Source organism: Hesperophylax consimilis, chromosome 3 (genome assembly GCF_061612785.1).
Source record: "Hesperophylax consimilis isolate HC1 chromosome 3, BYU_Hcon_1.0, whole genome shotgun sequence".
Classification (NCBI taxonomy): Eukaryota; Metazoa; Arthropoda; class Insecta; order Trichoptera; family Limnephilidae; genus Hesperophylax; species Hesperophylax consimilis.
This window is the reverse complement of record NC_142838.1, coordinates 18,947,030-18,969,097: the sequence shown is the minus strand read 5'-3', so window position 1 is coordinate 18,969,097 and position 22,068 is coordinate 18,947,030. Positions and strand designations below refer to the sequence as shown.

Sequence of the window (22,068 nt, the reverse complement as noted above, 5' to 3'; positions counted from 1 at the left end):
TTTTGATTTACAAAAGAATCTTAACGTAATATTCATAATGACAAACGTTAAACGTCAATGGAAACGCCTACAATAACGTCTGCGATTACCGCACCCCCTCTTACACCCATGCAGTAGTAGAATCTATTCCTGCGCTTTTCTTTTTGACAATGCTCCTCAGCATGCCAAGTTTTGTTTAAAAAATCACACACACATACGAAATCAAAGCGACAACTTAAAGGTTAGTGCTGAAAACTCCTCTGCCTAAGAAAAATCTACTCCTGATGATGCTAAAATTATCTCTTCGAGTTCTGTCCACGATGGTACAAATAACAGAGGAAATCTTTGGCACGTAGTAAAACTATCAAGACTATTTATGTATCATTGTAAGGCGTGACTGCGGAGTGGTTTTGTGCTTTTTGTTGTGTGGTTGGTACTCTTTCCAGATCTTTCGGCGTTCTGAGACTTTGCGCACCTCGCCTGACGTCACGGGCTCCGCCGCTGTGGGAATTCAACTCACCTTTTTTCTACAGGACCGAGCTTTTTCTTGTCGCCTGAAAGATCAAGATTACATTGCACCATTTGAATTGGAGCACGTGTGTTTATTATTAAATACGACGGACATGTTCCCCGAGCTTTCATCTTCAAACTATATACAGCATCACTTTAAATCATTCAGTGTATCAATTATTTTTAATAATTCATTTTAACTCTTATTTTTTAAATAAACATAATTTTTTTAAACCGTCTTGCCGTAATATTGACAGGGTTGATTCTATGTACCTCCATCATGGTTAAAATGACTTTATGAGATAAAATGTTAAACACCATTTTGTAAATAAATTTTACTGGGACATTTAAACTGATTTTCTGCTTTATAGTTAACAATATGCCTACCTACATCACGCACCAACATTGTAATATGTAACATTATATCGATGTCTGTAACTATTTTATATGTCAATGATAAATAAGGTGACTTAGTCTTTCAATTTAAATTTCAATATTCTTAATTAGGTACAGAAAAATCCCAAAAATAAAATAATACACGTACAGTTACGATGTAACATGTTATTGTTAACGTCTACTTCATTTTGATGACATGGAATGTACGGCTGAAAAATAATCATTCTGCGATTTTGAACGTAAATATTGAATATCTATGAAAATAACATCCTGTATTTCCGGTGAAATTCTCCGGTGGGGCATTGCTCTCGCGGCGTAGGGCGTCGCGACGCCACCGTCCCTTAGCTGTTGGATCAGTTCAACGATAACCGCCGCCGGGTCCACCCGTCTCCCGTGTCCAAACCGACGCTTTTCGCTCCTTCCGCTTGTCATAGCAAACAAACTTTAATAATGAATTCATTCAACTTTCTTATTATCTCTTATCATTAAATAATATACTCACACTACCATAAGTTTTATATCCTCTTAAATAAGTGTTTGTGTTTTTTAATCTCTCAGTGTTATTTTTTGATAGCAATTTACTTTGTTTGATAAATGTGTTGTTTTAAAAAACAGTGAACTTCCATTATTACAATGAAAACCGTTGCGTTTGGGACTGTCCTTAGTCCATCTTTAGTTGTGAAATATAAGATGATTTAGAGAAGTTTCATTGTCGATTAGTTAATTTTTAAGTGTGTACGATGTCGTTCTGTCGTATAACGGGCTGCAGCCGAGGGTTGCCCAAGCCCAACTATTTCCCCCTACTGCCCCCCATTTCCCCCGCCGACGCCCGCCGCTACTGCCGCATCACCGGCAAGTCCTACGGCCTGCCCTCGCACCACTACATCCCTGTGCTCCTGTCCTCCAGCGATGCGCACAAGGCCAAGTGCAAAATCACCAACGTTTCCGGTGAACTAGGACCCCACCATTATGGCCCAGAAATCAATTACGGCACCAGAAAACACCAAATTCTAGCCGACTTCAGATATGTGTTTCCCGTTCTCGACTCATCCAACGAGGCTCAAAAGTCATTATTGGATCTGATCGGCACTAAGAATATCGCCGAAGACAGAAGATTCGTATACACCGTTCAGGAACGAAGTTGTAGTCTCATATTCCCCGCTGGCCTCGAAGCCGCCGTGAGAGATGGAGACGTCAGAGACGTGATGCTGGCTAAAGATTCAGATACCATTCTTATCAAAATGAAGCAAGGCCGTAATGTTTCCATGGACTTCGTGGACTTTGATGAAAAGTGTGAACTCTACGAAGGCGAAGGACCGAACGAAAACACTTTGAGGACTATCGAAAATGAAGAACTAGAAAAAAGGAAGAAACGGAAACGAACTCCGGGTCTAGCTGGAATGAAAAAAATATTCGAAGAAAAGGATAAAATGGCCGAAATTCAAGAACTCGAAGAAGTAAAACACAAAATAGAAACCAAGAAAAAAGTTATCAAAAAACCTAAACCTGAAGAAGAAAAAGTGATAATCGAACCTGTGTTACTTAAAGAAGCACCAAAAATAAAAAATAAAAACGATGTTATAGATTTAGATCAGAAACTTGAAGCTAAAAAAGTTAAAAAACAAGTAGAAATTGAAAAATCTAAAATCATATCTTCAGTTGTGCCAAATGGAGACTGGAGAAATTTAATGAGACCTTTAATAGAATCATGGGATTGGGATACATTCGAGCGAGAAGCTGCAGCTGCGATGGGAATCCCAAGAATAACAACTTTGCCTCAGCCTATAAGGGCACAACCATTGCAGATAACAACTGAAATTCATAAAACCGTCCCAGAAATTCTAAAAATAACTACTGGTTTTGAAAACGTTCCATCTATTGAACCTTTTTCTCCTGTTACTGAAGAACCGGATGTAGAATTACTCTTCATGATTAAGAAAATATCGTCAGAAAGTTTAGAAACCACTGCCAATGTCAAAGAAAAATTGAACAATATCGGCATTGACTCCGAAGAACAACTTCCTTTCTTGGATGAAATTCCTGAAATGGTTAAAATGATAGCAAGTGGTAAATCTTCCAAAGTGAATAAAGTTACCGGGCTGACATTAGATATTGATACTGCAAAGAAGTTTGTTCCCGGACAAATAATTAGTACGCCTGTTGGGGATAAATTTGTCCCTGGACAAACTGTATCTACTCCAGCGGGACCAGTTTTTGTTCCCGGATTTACTGTTTATACTCCTAGTGGACCTGCATTGGTACCAGGACATACTTTTATGAGTAACAAAACAAACGAACCGATATTTGTTGCTGGTCAAACAATGGAAACGTCTGAAGGAGAAAAATTTATACACGGTCAAACTATTCGTCTCGAAGATGGGACTATGAAGTTTATTGAAGGTCAAACAATCTTATCGGCAGATGGTCCTAAATTTGTTCCAGGAAAAATTTCAAAGAGTCCTGAAAAGAAAAACACTTTTGTCCCTGGTCAAACAATGCTGACTAATGATGGACCACAGTTCATTCCTGGACAAACAGTCAAACATGAAAATGGAGACATATTTGTTCCAGGACAAAATATTTGCCAAGATTCCGAGTGGAAATTTGTTCCTGGTCAAAATATAACACAAAATAACGATACTAAGTTTATCCCAGGTACAACTTTGAATACTGAACAAGGGCCTAAGTTTGTGGCCGGACAGACTATTACTTTAAACGACGGTAGTCCGATGTTTGTCCCTGGTATAACGGTAGAAAATAACTTTATTCCGGGAACTACCGTTGAAACATTAGATGGTCCAAAGTTTATCCAAGGACAGATTATGAACACACCCGAAGGGCACAAATTTATTCCGGGTAAAACAATAGTAGGACCAAATGGAGAAATAGAATTTGCAATTGCCAGGTCAATAAAAGACATAGTTTTTATGGAACCATCTCCTACGGGACTAGTAATAGACAGTTTTTCTATGTGTGTTAATAGTGATTCTGTGTGTGTATTTGGTCATATGGTGCAGACCGATAAAGGAATAGAATTCTTCCCTGGTGTTGAAAGCCCCATAGTTAAGGGTAAAATTGTAGCAGGAAATCTAATTAAAGGTGAAGAAGATGGAGCTAGATTTATTCCTGGCATGATGATAGATGAATGTTTTGTACCGGGACAAATAGTTTTTACAGAAAAGGGTGAAAAATTCGTCCCTGGTCAAGTAATTGAAACTTTGGATGGACCTAAATTTGTGCCAGGCCAAGTTGTTGAGACTAAAACAGGCAGCAAGTTTGTCCCTGGACAAACAGTTGAAACTGAAGAGGGACCAAGATTTGTACCTGGTCAAATTGTGGAAACCAAAGCCGGACCGACTTTTATACCAGGCCAGGTTATATTTACTGAAGAAGGAGGTTCTCGTTTTGTCCCAGGGCAGGTTGTTGATACTGAAGAAGGTCCTAGATTCGTCCCCGGTAGAGTCGTGGAGGCCAATGATCGCGGAGTTACTTTTGTTCCGGGCCAGATTGTACACACCGCTGAAGGCCTTAAGTTCGTGGCGCCTGATCTAACTGAAGGTGATGAAGGGCTAGAGTTTTCCGTCCAAAGCTTTGTTGTTACTCCAGAAGAACTAAAACTTTTAAAAGTTCATGGAGGAGACGCTTCAACTCGAGGAGAATTGAGTATTGATTCTAAAATGCTGAGACAGCTGTCCGAAGCTGGAATGTCTGTTGGAAGGCAAGTTCCGGCAGAAGTACCCATAATCGATATAGTTTTAGAACACACGAAAAACTCACGATTGCTAGAATCTTTCATATCAACATACGGATTTAAAGAAGGCGTCACCGATCAGCTTCGAACTATTATAACATCGATCATTGAAATGAGCATGAATGTAAATAACCAAGCATACGGAGAGTCAAACAAATCGGACCAAGCAAATAAGACGTCTTGTAATGAAAACAAAAATAATACAAACGAAGTGTATCAAAATGGTTTCAATGGCGAATCAAAAGACCAGAGAAATAATAATAATATAGAGAATATTAAAAATGCTATAGCGGCAGCTGTGCTCGCTGCGACTGTAATTGCTGAGCAATGCGAACAAGAGTCTAAATTGAACAATAACAATAATCATAAAGATAAATATAAATGCGTTCTCAATTCCATTGACAAAATATTGGGAAAATCACTGAATGAGCGTTTCATATCTTCAGTATATAATATTTTACAAAATGAAGAAGAAAAAGACCATCTCTGCGAGCAAATCAAGAAATACTCATCAAAAAATAAAGTTGAAATGCTGAAATTAGCTATTAATAACATGGTTAAAAATGAAGTAGTCAATGAGGAAATTGTTGTAGAGAAACTCAGTTTCGTTCTTCGCGACGAAAAAAGTTGTCTAGGTCCTGCGTTTAAAAATATATCAAAGTCGAATTCTGATTTCATTAAACATGTTTTACAAAACATATCAGAAACTGCTGCTTGTCTGGCCACAGAGCAACAAGCAACAGAAACATTACAGAAAGCCATTGTAACTGCTGTTAGGCAAACAAGTGATGCCCAGCTTAATCAATTATTATCAAACGGAACTCACGACGACATAAAGCAATTACTCATTCAATCTCTGGGTCTCGCTAAAACATTGGGCATGCATGCAGTTTCCGCAAGTTTGTTGGTACTTATATCTGATCCAGAGAGTATGACAAAATTAGCAAACGATGCAACAACGTTGGACACCTTGAGAAGATTGACAGTAATGAGGCAGCTTGCTGAACGTCAACCGAGCCTAAACTCGGCACTGAGAAAATTAGAGATCGACCCAGAGTTGGCGAGAACAGATCCGAAATTCAGAGAACTTGTACGAGAGAGTGCAGCTCTCATGATTGTACCTGAGGAACCGCCCTTACAGAGTTCAGCAGACGTACCAATAACACTCTTCCACAACGAAAATAGTTTGGCAATGGAAGATTTTCTACTTCAGCGAAAGAAGCATCCAGGAACAGTTTTGATTATGAAAAAGGGCTTGCAAGCAGTCGTTCCTAGGGAATCGAGTAGAGCTGTACTTACTGGGCAAGTAGCGTATACTTTGATTGATGAAAAAGGAATCAATCATTTTGAACCGTTGCACGTATTCTCAGCACTTCGACTAAGTAAACCAACAGCGACTCGATTCTCAATGTATTGCTGTGAGGTGGCGAAAGACGACGATGACTTAGACAGTCGATCGATGACAGATTGCAGCAGTAGCATGAGCGATGATGTGAGGATGACTAGGTTGGGAGGTTGGGTGAAGAATCAGCGAGGAGTTCAATTAGACACTTTCCAAAGCTCTGTTGGAAATGATGAAAGTATCGCACACACACCCAGCTTTAGAAAATTGGAATCTCTCTGTCAAACAGAGAGTTTGATATTTGACAAGGTAAATCTTCTACTTCGATCAATAATATTTTGAAAAAAATGAGTGAACCCGATGTAAGCTGTGTGTTTTAAAGCAAATTCCCACATATCAACAAATATATTATAAGTTAATTAATTAATAAATTATTGACATTCTTAAATGTTCACGTTTTATTTTTATTTATTTTAGGTAGATGACGTCGTGGTAGCTGCAAGCGACTATACAGCTCAAGGAGATGATGAAGTGTCTATGAAAGCTGGAGATATCGTCGAGATTCTTCAATCATCAGAAAAAACTGGTGCCAAGTAAGTTTTATTCTGAAATGCAATAATCATCGCATGCCCAACAAAAATATTGCAATAACCTTTAAGAAATAAAATGAATGAATTTGAATTATTATTTTAACTTGTATAATTATCATTCGAGATTATAATATCAACATCTTTATATGTAATACTTCAATGCGCTTTCTTCGGACGAAATATTTTTCAAATTTTTAAACGATGTTTCCAATTCATTCAAATTTATTACCAATTTTTTGCACGCGTGAGTCACGCCGTCATGGTACTTTTCGTTTGAGAAATTATTTCCGACTCTGTCACCCGGTCAGAATAGGAAATACATCAGATTAACGTTTCTTTATTTTACAAAGACGAATATTAAAAAAGTGTGCTGATTTTATAATGACTTCTTTGTCCTGCTTTTCTAATTACAACTCATTTATTAGCTTAAAAAAAACATTTTTAACTTAATAAATCATGTAATGCTTTAAGAAAAACCTAAGACAAATCTTAATGTTATATTTATAATCTATATAAATAAAAAATTAAATGTTCGTTTGTTCAAAATCCGAAAATTCTTCATCGATTGTTTTGAAATTTTGACAAAACGTTGCATTCGAATACGCGGGTGTTTTTATATTTCTATATTATGTAGATATGAAATATGAAAAATAGCACCATATGTTGTAAGTTTACTTTTAAGCAAACACACGCTATTGTTTGTCTATCTGCACAGACATAATTTTTTTTATCTGAAGCTAGTAGAGTATTGACTTAATGATGGGTAGAAAACTCACGAAAAGACTGTGTGTTTTTGTTTTTATATAAATATTTACATCGTTATTTTTCAACGGGATAGATTGTATTATTTTTTAAAGTATAAACTAACTAGAAAGAGTAATATTTAATTACTTTAACAGTAAATCAAATGAGTTAAATGGAGTTTTAAACTGGATAGAGAAAATCATTAAATCAGTCTCGTGAAGGGGTCGTAAATTAAAACGACTGAAGCGTATAACTGCAGTTGCAATTGGAAAACTTATCTCAAACGAGAACGTTAACTTAATAACAAACTTTAAATGAATATAATTTTGTTAAGTGAATAAATATGTATACCATAATTTCTTTTTTATGTCATTCAATTTATTGGATACTAGCAGTTACCACTGTTACTAGCCGGCTTCGCCCGAGTTTAAACGCATTCAAAAATTGTAATTGTAAAATATGAAACCAAGAAGGTATTTGAAATCTCCATAGCTAACGATGGAAATGAAGTTGAAATGACACAAAATGTGCTGGAAATTTCACTACGTTAGAATTCAGCGTTCCAGAATTTTTTAGGCAAATCGAGTTTCTGATTTATCAATTATTAGTGTAGGATTAGAATCCTGCTACGCAAAAGCTCTCACGCCCAAAGAGAATTGCTACAGAAATTAAAAATAACAATCATCAAAAGCCTGTGATACGTTATTTTTATAGCAACAAACACTTCACCCAAATATTTCTGAATCAGCGTTTGAACACATAAATACATTGTGTACTTATCTGCCTCAATTCACCATTTAGACAATATTTTGCTACCCTAATTTTCTAACTGTCTCAGTGATCAAACAATATTTCACCAAGTCGACACAGGAGACACCGTGTCAATCTTATTTACTTCTCCAACAAAACAGCGTAACTTGAGACTTTGATTGCAACTTTAAAAGAGTCTACATCCGCAGAAAGTGCAATGTCTCGTGCATCATGAATCTCTAGCGCGTGCACTGTGCACTGGCAAACAGAAATATATCACGCATCTTGCTATAAATACACCACATCTCGGGCCAGTCAGCCTGTTAGACTCCGCTCCGGCTGACATTTCTAGCGGAACGCATAGCTTCGGCATACCATTAAACAACGGTATACGAAATGGAAATGGTCTTATCGAAGCTCTGAACGATTGATTCGATGCATTAGATGCAACCATACTTCGAATTGGTCTCTAAAATTCGTATGTTTCTGTTGTGGAAACTTGTACTTATTGCCTGAATAATTATTTCGCTGTCTCAGTGCGATGGATGAAAATAAACAGTAGATTTTTTTTAAATTTACATCTTCAACGAATGATATTTCTTAATACTTTGCGTATAAAAAAATGTTAGAAATACCTAAGAGGCTAAAATTGTGATGAGACGGAAACCTTTCATGCATTACTACTAGTGGTTCTGCCACTTCCGTCTCCGTTCAAATTCAATCGTATACCTTCCCTTACCTTAGTGAGCGAGCTTAAATGAAAGATTGCTGTAAGCACAAATATATAGATGGATATAAATATATGTGTACCTTAAACCTGAAAGTCTGAATGTCCTATTTTTTGGGATATTTAGTTGCCACAACGCCAATTTAATCTCATATCTACATACACATACGTAATGCTGAAAACATTGGAGTCTAGATTGAAACATCGGTAGTCCAGTAATATTTAAGAGCTATATATTATATACTAAAAAATACAGAACGATAGTGGTGTTTTGTGTTTGACGGTCAAAAACAAGTCAAAGCTCCATAGCTCAAGATGGAAAGTGACAATGCGGGCTGAGAATAGTTGTGTCAAACTAGATATCGCAATGTGATAAGTTTTGCCGACTCTATGACGCCTGAGCTCACCGTTCGAGTAGTTTATGGTACTTTGGACATTAATGCCGAAAAAGTTTCTTACAACTTAGAAAACTCCACACTTGCTGCTTTAATTGCATGGAAATCAAGAGGACTCAATGTTATTCCACCAGCACCATCACTTTCCCGCTGATTTTTCAACCCATTCATAATGCATGCTCTGAAAAACTCTCAAAATTCAATATCAAAACCAATATTTTAAGTAAACTTTCACAAATCCGTAAAGTTCATTATCTCACGTTAATAAATCATCAAAAAACTGTCCACCTACATTCGCAAGTTTTCAGAATTTCCACGATTCACTGAAAACAGAATGCCCACGTCGGGAGCAGCGATTAGAAAATTAGCTAGAAAACTTCCCGTTCAGAGAACTTCAAATGCCAGCTGTCAATTATAATATGTTTGTTCTGATATTTCGCTGAAGTCCGCCGTCAACCTTTCACGAAAAAGTATTTGAAAAATCCTCCTAAACACGACCGGAATGCTCTCCAGATTGAATATTTATTTACAAGAGATAATTTGAAAACTTGAGTAATTTTAAGCTCCGTGTAATGAAAACAACTCATTGAATGGAGATTTTTGATTTCTGTTTCGTATCTTTCAAAGTACTTTCATGAAAGAATAGCCATAAATATCTGAAAATGTATTCACAAAATGCATTAATTTTCACCTGGAGGAAGATGGTTAGTAATCATATCGGTTCATAGTGATTTTCATCACCACGTAAACTTTTAATTTAACAAATTTATTTGCATGCAAGTAATATTTCATCATTCAGGATTAAGTAGATTTTTCGTGTAATTTTCACCTTTCATATACGAGTACATTCAAGCATGAACTCACACTTTTGATAACAACTTTGGTGGAATGTATTTTTGCGAAAGTGCGCTTTACTTAACTTACCTGTTATAATATCTCGTGTCTTGTGTCCACTTGTGGCACGTTCCAGAGTAGAAGATACTCTCAGTATCGTCCTGGTGAAAGACCACCACTCAGAATTGGTCAGATCTGAATAGCCAGGTACTTCCCCACATTTCTCTTTCACATCTCCTTCCCCTCCCTACCTGGAGATGCTATAGTATCACTGTCTCCAGACGGCTGGGAGCAGTTGGGACTCTTGCGTGTTTCAAATTTAATAAAAAATCAATTTAATTCTATTTCTTAATTTAGTTAGTTACCTGCTATATTCAGGGATGATCTCGGTTACTAACTTTACTTTCACGGCAATGTACTCGTATAATCTAAACGTAAAACAAACCAAGGTAATTATTCGGAATCGCTGGACAAGGATTATATGAAATATTTTTAAATAAAACCTTCTGATTTACCTTTATTACTATAAAAGGAATCTGGTTGCATTTGGGATATTTTTAATTTTAGCATTTTAATTTTTAATTACGTAAATCGAAAATTCACTCTCGTTGTATGGGATGACAGCTGGAATGGTTTCTGTTGATAATTTTTTCTTTTGTTGGTATTCCTGATACGAGTGGCTATATTTTATACCATGTGCAAATACTAGGTAGGTACTATTTTAGCCAAACTCGAAAAATAAAATAAAGATATTTAGGTATGTTTTATAAAATACAAAAATTAAAAAAGGTGAGGTTATCATAGGTTAGGTTGGATTATTGTAGGTTAGGTTCGATTATTATAGGTTAGGTTGGATTATTGTAGGTTAGGTTCGATTATTATAGGTTAGGTTGGATTATTATTAGGATATAGGTTAGGTTAGGTTAGGTTGGATTATTATTAGGTTAGGTTGGATTATTATAGGTTAGGTTGGTTTATTATTAGGATTTAGGTTAGGTTAGGTTAGGTTGGATTATTGTAGGTTAGGTTCGATTATTATAGGTTAGGTTCGATTATTATTAGGATATAGGTTAGGTTAGGTAAGGTTGGATTATTATAGATTAGGTTAGGTTGGATTATTATCGGTTAATTTAGGTGTGTTGGGTTAGGTTAGGATATAGGTTAGGTTAGGTTAGGTTGGATTACTGTGGGTTAGGTTAGGATATAGGTTAGGTTAGGATTTAGGTTTGGTTAGTTTAGGTTTGATTATTATAGGTTAGGTTACTATAGTTTACAATTTTGTGTATTTCTTTGGCATTCACTATGTAACAATTTCTAGACATTTTTTGTTTTTAATGAGTTTTTATTATTCACAATGTACATTTGTTATTAACAAATGTAATTTGTTTAATGTAATTTGTTGTTAACAAATGTACATTGTGAATAATAAAAATTCATTAAAAAAAAATACTATAGTTTAGGTTAAATAAAACAATAATTATAATAATACCTAAATATAAGTTTTTTAAGTAACATAACATAAAAATATTTTATTTTTCGAGTTTGGCCAAAACAGTACTTAACTAGAATTTGCATTCTGAAATTATTCAAATTCTAGCTACTCGTATCAGGAATACCAACCAGAGAAAATGTCATCAACAGAAATCATTCCAGCGATTCCAGCTGTCATCCCATACAACGAAAGTGAATTTTCGATTTACGTAATTAAAAATTAAAATGCTAAAATTAAAAATATCCCAAATGCAGGAAGATTCCTTTTATAGTAATTAAGGTAAATCAAAAGGTTTTATTTAAAAATATTTCATATAATCCTTGTCCAGCGATTCCGAATATTTACCCAAACCAATATTAATTTTAAAGTTATTTGCAAATATGAACTTACATCCTCTATATTTAGCTTCTTTCCTTAATTTCTTCATACTTTGTGATCTTTATTAGTCTTAAGAAAGTGTTAGGAGGGGTTGTTTCGGAGAATTTGAACAATTCATCAAATTTCAACGTTCATTTTAAAGTTCTGCGAAAGATTTTTTCAAGTTCTGTTTTTATTTCAGTTTTGTCAAGAAACTAGCCTATGATGATATAATAACAGAACTTGAATAGGACTTTCACAGAACCCGAAAATAAACGTTGAAATTTGATGAATTGTTCAAATTCTCCGAAACAACCCGTCCTAAGTGTAACTAAGTGATTTTCTTACTCAGAAAACCCACGACTGTCCCTATAATGTCCTACTTTAGTTCTGTAAAACAACTAACCCATAATGAAATAATCACTTGTTAAACAATAAGTGACTATTCCATTATGGGCCAGTTGTTTTAGGGAACATAACTTTTACGAAGGTAATATTTATAAATTTTTAGGTTTAAAAAAATAATATGAAGTCTTATAATATGGGATTAAGGGTGAAATCTAGGTGCAAGTAAGCATTTCATAAGTTTCTTTGTTGATTTTTTAAGTTATGATATTAATTACATCAATGGCTGAATCGGAAACCGAACACCCAGAAATCTAAATTGATCGAGTGGTTGTAACTAAGTAATTCTTTCACTCATAAATCCACGATTGTGTATATAAAAATATCTAACCGATTATCACACTCATAAACTCATGAATATTTATGTAACTAACCGGTTATCACACTCATAAACCCATGATTATTTATGTAACTAACCGATTATCACACTTAAACTCATAATTATTTATGTAACTAACCGATTTTATCACATTCATAAACCCAAGATTATGTATGTAACTAACCGATTATCACACTCATAAACCCATGATTATTTATGTAACTAACCGATTATCACACTCATAAACCCATGATTATTTATGTAACTACCTGATTCTTTCACTCACTATGTTAATAACTGATTATCTTACTCATAACCTATTATTATTTGTGCAACTAACTGATTCTCTAACTTAAAGATTGTTTCTTTAAATAACTGATGATCTCACTCATAAACACTAGAATGTCCATCACTGTCAGGACTATTTAAACTTGCCAAACCAACACCAAATACGGTCGAATTCAAATAACAAATATACATTTTACATGATTGTTTATGTAACTAACCAATCATTTCACTCACAAACCCCAGACTATCCTTATCTAATCACTCTCTGAACCTGTTAACCGCTCCAAGTAGTACAACGCATGGTATTTGTTCCCAGAAAGCCCCGACTGGACCCCGAGCTGGACCTCGGCGTGTCCACCTCCACTCTCCTGGACACTTCCGCCGCCAAACACAAACTGGCCATCAGACCCAAAAGGACACACAGCGATTCTAGACAAAAGCCACAACCCGCAGTGACGGTACACACGCCCAGGCCGGGATGGTAAGGAAACATAACTTCATACATCTTACGTTCTTCTGAAAACACACAATGTTTTTTAATGAGATTTGTTTGACATCATTGCGTAAAAATACAGCTGTTTCTATTGACAATAGAAACAAAGGAATATATGACATGAAAGCACACCGATTGTCACCGTGCTTCGGTCATAACCAAACTGCACAGTCTTTCAAAGCCGCGGAGCCAATGAAAGTTAAGTGTTTGGTATTTAGAATTTATGTAAGTAGAACTGAAGGCAGGGTTTCGCTGATTGTTGATACAATTTACAGTATTATGGATGAACGATGTTGGCGGCATGCTTTGTGTGCACAGTTTAGATCTAATAATATCATGGCCCATCTCCATTGTTTTTATTAGATTTACAGATTTTAAAATATTTAAAACATGACAGAAAAAAACTACTCTCGGAGTACTTTCGTAAGTAGATATCGCATAGAAAGCGTACAGTAAAAAAAATTGACGGGTTCTTTGTAAAATTCTCATTGGTTGATATGGTTCGCGGTGCGAGATTTTCATTGTTTGGCACGTGGTGATTTTTTATTGCCCCAAAGCTTTGATCTGTCACTATAGTCATCTATTCAGGAAAGTCTTAGAAGAACAAACAATTAAGACAAAAATAACCTTCGGTTAAAATTAGCCGAGGTGTTTGAGGTTCACGCGGAGAATTACACGATTGATATTTTGTTACATTTTTGTTGCGTCCCTTCTACAACAACCCTTATAATATATGTCCTTTCTCTGAAAATATACTCTATACAGCATCCCTAAATATGATCCTTCCGTTAGATGGTTAGATGATACAATTTTTTATATTTATTACAAATGTATATGTCGTTGTTCACAATATCGTTTGAGACACTGCCGAAGGAGGAACAACAAAAAAACTATTGTCCCGTTTCGGCTCCAAATGTCAAACAATCTAAATGGCGTGAATGATCAATTTGGTGACAATTAAATGTGGTGTCATTTAAACTACCTAGCCTTAAGCATTGCGCTTTACATTAACTGTTTTTGAACATGTAATTATTACACAGCAGTTCTATACAAATTTTATTTTCTTCCGATATTTTTTGATACTAAGGTGGATTAAAATCAAATCCGCTTTCTAATAAATGTGTTTCAAATGTTGTACATGGAGAAAAATGAGTACGGCTTTTTTATAACTGTACTGTGAAAAATATTAGTCATTCATAATATTTCTGAACACGTGTTCAATGCAGATGGCCTTGCCCAAATAAATATAATGGAGGAGATGTGAAAGTACCTATTATTATTATTACGAACATGTGCTCCTACTTCCACATAACATATTCGTGCTGTAGGTACTCTTATTTTGTTATGAAATTTGTCAATTCATTCAATATAGGCCTCTAGTCCCGTTTTTAAAAGGAAAACGAATAATTTTACCAGATTAATAAAATAACTATATTTCATTATCAACCATTTACCCAACATTAAGGCAAAGCACTACCAACACATCTTGGACTTTGAGGTAATCGAGCATTTTTTAAGGTTATAAGTCATTTTATAAGCCCAGAAGAAAATAAAGTATCTGGCCAATAAACATTGCTTTAAAGTTCAAAATCTCTACCTTAGGAACCCATTTTTTGTCATTGCTTTATTGTAGAATATGGCAAATAAAGTGATCTAAAAAACGATTAGGAAAATGAGTTAAAAAATGATCGCAAAACATTTAAATATTTGTTCCCAAACTTCGTAAAACAAAATAAAAACATGCTTTTTGAGCCATATTTTTTTCTACCAAAAATCAAAGCTGGCGGATAGTGTTAAGCGGAAATTCAACCTTATCGCCATCCTACATAAGGAGTGGTATTATTAGCGGTCCGATTTCAAATTTACACAAATGATGTTTTATTAAAACGCGTTTATTATTAAGTGGTTAGAGGAATATTTCAACGCTCTTTTGACAGGTATTTTTGTTTGATTTCAATATAAAACAAAAATTAAAAATTCAGTGATTTTCAAAGAACTTAAAGTTTGTTTATTTCAATTTTATCACAATTTCAATATTTCGAAGAAATTTACGAAAATGTGGCACCATATTTCATCGTCCTGACTTTGATTTCCGATAAATGTTTAAATAATCCAAGACTCTTTTGAGTAGGTTCTGTTGCGGCATTACTCTGAGTATTTATGTAACTCATTCCTTCTTTATATTTGTACAGGCCTCGCCTCGCATAAGTTTCTTTCATGTTTACGCCGTGTTCCATGTGTACAAGCTACATGTTACGACACTTCGATACCTCGAGTTATGATCGAATTCTAAAACCAACTTAACGGCCCTCCACATCAACTAACAAAATCTTGAAGGGAGTATTTCGAATTCCAAGATTCAACCGATGATAGAAGCAGTTTCAAAAGATCGCAGCTCTGCTACCCTACACGGAGAAAGAGGATCCTGTCAAAATAGTGATTCCTGATAAAATATTAGTCATTCAGAATATATCGAGAATACGTGTTCTTTTCTTAATAAATATCATGACGCAACGCGACAATATCAGTATTTGTTCGAACACATGTTGTTGTGCGAACTGATTGTTATAAACTCAGTCAATTCATTGGTTAAGGGTTTGCAGTCCCGCTTTTAACAGGAACACGCTGAACACGCTGCACACTGCAATCAAACTCAAGGTAGTGCTAATTTCTCTGGACTGCAAATGTAGCCAGCCGCACGATAGGGGTTAATAAATAAATTAATAAGAATTAAGAAGTTAATAAGACTGTTACTGTGGTAGTTCAGTTATGTACAAACTTTAAAAAAAACTGTACAATTGTAATATAATTGTTTAAAATTGTATAAACTATTCCTATCTAAGACACCCTAAAAAGGGCCTTAAAAATAATTAAATATGGTCACGGAATGGAACTAACGGATTCTGTACCAAAAATGTGAAATATGATTTCTTTAATGTTGGTTTAAATTTATGTAAAAACTTTATATTTCACAAAAATATATTATGTAATAAGCTATTTTTTAAAACCATCAAATTAATCTTACACACCTAAAATGAATTATGAGATCTGACTTTATATATATATCTTCTTCTCTGTTTGTGCAGAATGTTTGCAGGGCACATGAAAAACAAAATGTTCATGACTGCAGTGGAAGTGGTTTTGTAATTAATTGTACGGTAAATTTAGACACTCGGAAACCTGATAGGATGTGGTTTAGCGTAGATATTCATAACTAATGGCTTTAGGTGATTGTTTTGGGTTGATGAACCTTGCCGCGTTTCTTCTCTTCCTTATTGACTCCTTTCAAAATTTCATGCAGACAGCAAACTAACAAACCATCATACCATTAATCATTTCTTAGGACGAGTTGTTTTGCAGAATTTGCACAATTCATCAAATTTAAGTTCTGTGAAAGTTCTATTCTAGTTCTGTTTATATTTAATTACTGACCAAATGTTTCACAAAACTGAAATAATAACAAAACTTGAATAGAACCGTCACAGATCTTGAAAATGAACTTCGATGAATTGTTTAAATTCTGTGGAACAACTCGTCCTAGGAGGTGGTAAGTAGAGATGATAAAAAGTTCTTCTCTGTCTTTGCGAAAAATCTTCGCTTTATTCGTTTGAATCGAATCATATATACTCTGTTTTATTCTATCTCTACCAAGTAACCAACCCGACTCAAGTATTTGATTCAGTTGATCGTACAAAGTATATTGTCGGGCATCCACGACTTCGTCATCCATTCACCCTTGCTTCGTCAAAATAATCTAAGCGTTCAGTTCTGATTTAAAATTATTTTTATACGTTACATTAAGGTTAATTGTATACATATATGGTTGTACAAAGTGGTTCCATGTTAACTCAACACAGTGACTATTCAACACACTTTTAAAAAGTGATATAAAGTCATTAAAATAGATGATTTTTTTTTAAACCTAACCTTACCTATTTAACCCAGTTAATAAAGTTTTTGTTTCATCACTTTCCATGACTTTCTATAACTTTTTAAAGGTGTGATGAATTATTATTTTGATGATTTATCGGTCACCGTACAAAGTGTATATTATTGTAAGATTCTGCCCTTGGTAAACTAAGAATATCTCAACAACTCGCAGCTAAACTAGGATATTGATATTACTTTTTTTTCTTTTATTTTTATTAAAAAAAGACAAACATTCTCGGGTTACGAATAACCTGACAATATTTGAAAATCTCCTACTACCACCCCAGAAGCTAAAAATGTTGCTTGTGTTGTGATGGAGGGACCCAAACGCGATGGCAACTCGGCCACCGACCGGACAATTTGATTTGCTGGTTATTTTAAAGAAGTGGATAGTTTGCCACGCCAAAATATCACAATGATCGTTCGTGTTAGTATGGGAACTAATACCGGTTTCCCTTGTACCTAATATAAACTTCTTAGAACACCATATTATTTTTAGAACTCTAAAAGTTTCCAACTTAAAAACAGTTACGATAATTATAATTCAATAAGATGTGGGCCATTTGGCTATTGGAGTTTACGTCATACGAGTGTGGGAAGGTAATTTGGTACGTCGCGTCGAAACGACAGGTAACAGTGAGTCAGTAACTTTTCCAACTTTTCCATATGGCAGTGATTTATTTTGAAAACTTCTCCTCGAAGAAGGTCGGCTATTTCCGTCAAGATCTGAAGTTAGAGCAGAGAGGGGACACGAACCATATGGGTAAATTGGCTTCAAAGAAGATCAAAGACAATTGTACTTGGATAATAAATCTTCGATCGTAGTAAGGAGTGGATTTTTCACACTCTTATGTTTCTGTCGGAAATTGCGATGAACGAGTAGTTGATCGAAAGGATTTGCTTCGAAAGTATTTTTGTAGAGGAAAACTTATAAAAATATAAATATAAAGTGCGAAGTGAGCAACAGTAGACTATTTATCGATACGTGTAACTGCCTAGCACTGCGCATTGAACATTGCATATTTTGTTATATAAAAAAAACGAAATTGTACTAACACTTACTTCAACAGTAGCATCGAATTCTAAAAACATCTATTTAAGTAGGTAGGTACTTACCACTTTTATGTAGGTACCATCATTTTAAGTAATAAGATTTTTTAAGATTTCCTGATATATCCAAGTAAAAGTACCTAAGCTCTTAGTGGTAAAAATATGTCAAACTAATTAATAAATTATTGAGGGTTGAGTAATTCCATATAAAGTTTTCTGGAAATCACATAAAAATAAATGTATGCATACATTTAGTTTTTAATATTGAAAAGAAGAACCATGTGTAACTTTTATATAAGAAAACAACTGAGTAGTAACATTCACAAAAAATACTTTTCCGTGTCGTACTTAGGCGACTATTATATAAGAAACTGCTGAAAAGGAAGATTCACAAAAAATACTTGTCCGTGTCGTACTTAGGCGACTATTATATAAGAAACCGCTGAAAAGGAAGATTCACAAAAAATACTTTTCCGTGTCGTACTTAAGCGACTATTATATAAGAAACCGCTGAAAAGGAAGATTCACAAAAAAATACTTGTCCGTGTCGTGCTTAGGCGACTATCATATAATAAACCACTGAAAAGACACATTCACAAAAAATGTGACTTGAAGGGTTTTACTAAAATAAAGTCGATATTTTACAGCATTATTATTATTTTTAAATAATCCAGTAAACAAAAACAAAAAACATTTAATAGTATATTGTTGACGCACTTATACAAAGTGGTGGCTCTTGACACAACTTAATACGGAAAAAGTACTTTTCTATGTAGCCTCCACTACAAAACAGGATGTAGGTACGTTATTATGTAGGCAGTTGGAAGTTGGAAGTATGGAATGAAATAATTGAACCCGGTGAACTCGTATTACAGTGGAAGTCTCGTATTAGTGTTTGTTCAGTTTGGTTTAATGCTTTCTCCTGTTAACTGCTTTCAAAGCTCCGTAGCAAATTAAAAACACATTTCATTGGAGAAACCGTTAGTCTTATTGCTGTTACCGTCGTTCATGACGTGTTCACGACGTTAAGTCGAATTGCAAATTGTAAATCTGAAAGCGTATTGTAAATCTCAAGTCGAAAATAACGACGCATTAAAAGCGTGTACTTCATCTCTCACTCTCTTTGGGTAAATCAAAACAAATATGAACAGTACAATTATTTCTTGAATGCTTAGTTGTAAAAGCAAGCACGCGATCATTAATTTTTAACTCTGGTCTTATTATTCATAAGCCTTTGTTGCGTCCACCGGAAAATCGTAAGGGGATTTTTACGAAAAATCCAATAACACTTTAGAACTAAGGTATAGATGAAGTCCAATTCTAAGTTTTTCATACTATTTTATTCGATTAGTATTAGACCTTTTAAGTATCTGAAAATAATAATCTTGTACAGTATCATTTTTCCATATAACATGGCATCGTTTTCCGACTCCTAAACTTAGGTATTTGAATATATGCTGTAAGAGGATGGACGTATTAAATTTCAGAGCGCAAAACAAAGCAGAAATTCCGCAGAGGTACTTTTTTTACTAAAATAGCCATCTCTATGATAGAATGCCCGAAACTCTTTCAAAGAATTCAATTTAGAGTGCTCATCAGATAAAATAAAAAGAAAAAACCACACATTAAACAACCCTCAATGCAACAGTAACTCAAAACAAAACACATTCATTCACCGCGCCTCATACTCGTACATGTTTAACACTTTATACACTGAATTCGACTTCTTTAACACAGCACCTCACATTTTCAAACCTAAAATCAACTAACAACATTCATACAATACATATTACTAGACTTGATCCAACCCCTTCACCTCCTTCTACCCATCGGCTAGTGTAACTATTTTCTCTTTTATATATACTAAATTAAGATACACCAGCGAAAACCTTTTATTGTTTGAATAATTACACTGTATATTTCTTAGATATTTTTTACTACATATCTCGCTTCACATATACAACAGAGTATACAATGTACATTTCCATGAACTACAGTCCTAAAAACTAATACTCTGTATGTTATTTGATAACTAACCTTTAGCTACTAAGTGCAAATTTCATCACAAATCTTGGCAAGGATTCATTCCGAAAATGACCTCGCACTTAATGCATGAGTTTGTTACCTGCAATGTCAAAATTCGTAGTGAACTGGCTTCACTCCAGTAACGTTCTTAATAATTTTATTATCAACTCCGGAACACCCACGGTGATGACGCTTTGATTTATGTCTGTTCGATTTTGGCTCAATCCATCAGACCCTCTACCGGCTTTCCTTTCCAAACATACGCGACCTTAATGCATAATGACGTGGTCGCAATTTCTAAATTCGCCGTCATTTGACTGAAACGCGTTGGTTTCTGTAGTCTAAGCGGAAAAGATTTCGTGTACGTAGAATCCTTTCATCTTAGCAACGTTTTGGATCTAGTTCAATTGGTTCCGCGCTCTAGTGCAATTCGGAGGCAAATATAAAAAAAAGGATGATAAGTACAAGAAAAAAGAAAAACGTAGAGTTTTACATGATTTAGAAATTTAGTGACAGCTTCACAAAAATGACACTCACAATTGAATACAGATAAGTGACGAGTAGCTTCACCAGTGACCAGCCGTGCCTACCCCAAGAAAACCGAAGCTTATAAAGAAAATTTGAAAATGCGACAAGTTTCTGCTTAAAAGTATCTTTTCATAAATTTGTCGCGAAACTTGTTCGCGCATTTATTCAGTTCGCCACAACAGTCAGCGTAAGAAAATAATATAAGGGCCATATTCAAAAATTCAATGCACAATTACACCCGAACTTGAAAACTACACACAGCTTGCCTTTTGGTCACAGAGCAATGCACGCCACTGCGCTTCACATATCTCACTGAGATCGATGACCCATTTTTATACTTTGTAATGCACAAGTGAGCAGCAGATCATCCCTCTCAAAATAGTATAAAATAAAGTCGCTATCCCCGGCTGCCTGTGTGTGCGCTTAGTTCTTTATAACTACGCAACGTTAGAGAATTTCTTCTTAGAGAATTATTATATTTATAGAAAGTAGATAATAGTCGATGTTTTGTAATCAAGTGGTAAAACAAATATTTTCGGGCGCTTAAATTACTAACGCTGGCTAAACCTTTTAAGATAAATCAAAAGAATGTTCTACAAAAATGTATTTCTTTAAGTGTTCCATGATAACTCAACACAGAGACAATTCAACACAGTTTTAAAAAGTGATATAAAGTCATTAGAAACGATGAATTTTTTTTATACCCTAACCTAACCTAACCTAACCTACTTAACCCAGTTAATAAAGTTTTTGTTTCATCACTTTCTATGACTTTATATAACTTTTTAGAGATGTGATGAATTATCATTGTGATGATTTATCCGGTCACCCTTAAAAAGGCCTACAGATAAGTCTGCAATGGAATATGTCTATCTCCTAAGAATAACCCCAAAGCCGGGAATACGTCAGCTAGTAATATTTATAATTGGTAATTATGTGAACATATATATTTATCACACTTCGTAAAATATACTAATATGATAAATCACAAAAAGTGGATATAATTTGAAAAATATATTTAATTTGAATTTTTGGAAAAATCTTTATGCATTTGCTTCATTCCACCAACATTTTGAAAAGATTTTAAGAATTGAATAATTTAATTATTTTTAATCACATATTTTAACTTCCCTACATAGAAGCAGGTCTGTGACAGCTCGTGA

The 22,068-nt window shown here is 34.7% G+C and overlaps 1 protein-coding gene across 6 annotated transcripts in view; it reads left to right on the top strand.

The window, feature by feature from the left end:
• The window catches only part of Obsc (Obscurin), a 155,310-nt gene that overhangs the window by 24,460 nt on the left and 108,782 nt on the right, over positions 1 to 22,068 (top strand). For 5 of the 6 annotated variants that reach the window (XM_089648953.1, XM_089648960.1, XM_089648975.1 and 2 more), the window contains exons 1-3: positions 1,611 to 6,287; positions 6,456 to 6,571; positions 13,196 to 13,360. In XM_089648953.1, coding sequence (XP_089505079.1) covers positions 1,626 to 6,287; positions 6,456 to 6,571; positions 13,196 to 13,360 — 4,943 coding nt within the window. In that variant the 5' untranslated portion in view covers positions 1,611 to 1,625. Of the gene's footprint in view, positions 1 to 1,610; positions 6,288 to 6,455; positions 6,572 to 13,195; positions 13,361 to 22,068 lie in introns of those variants that run through there. The other variant, XM_089648983.1, reaches the window with a different exon arrangement.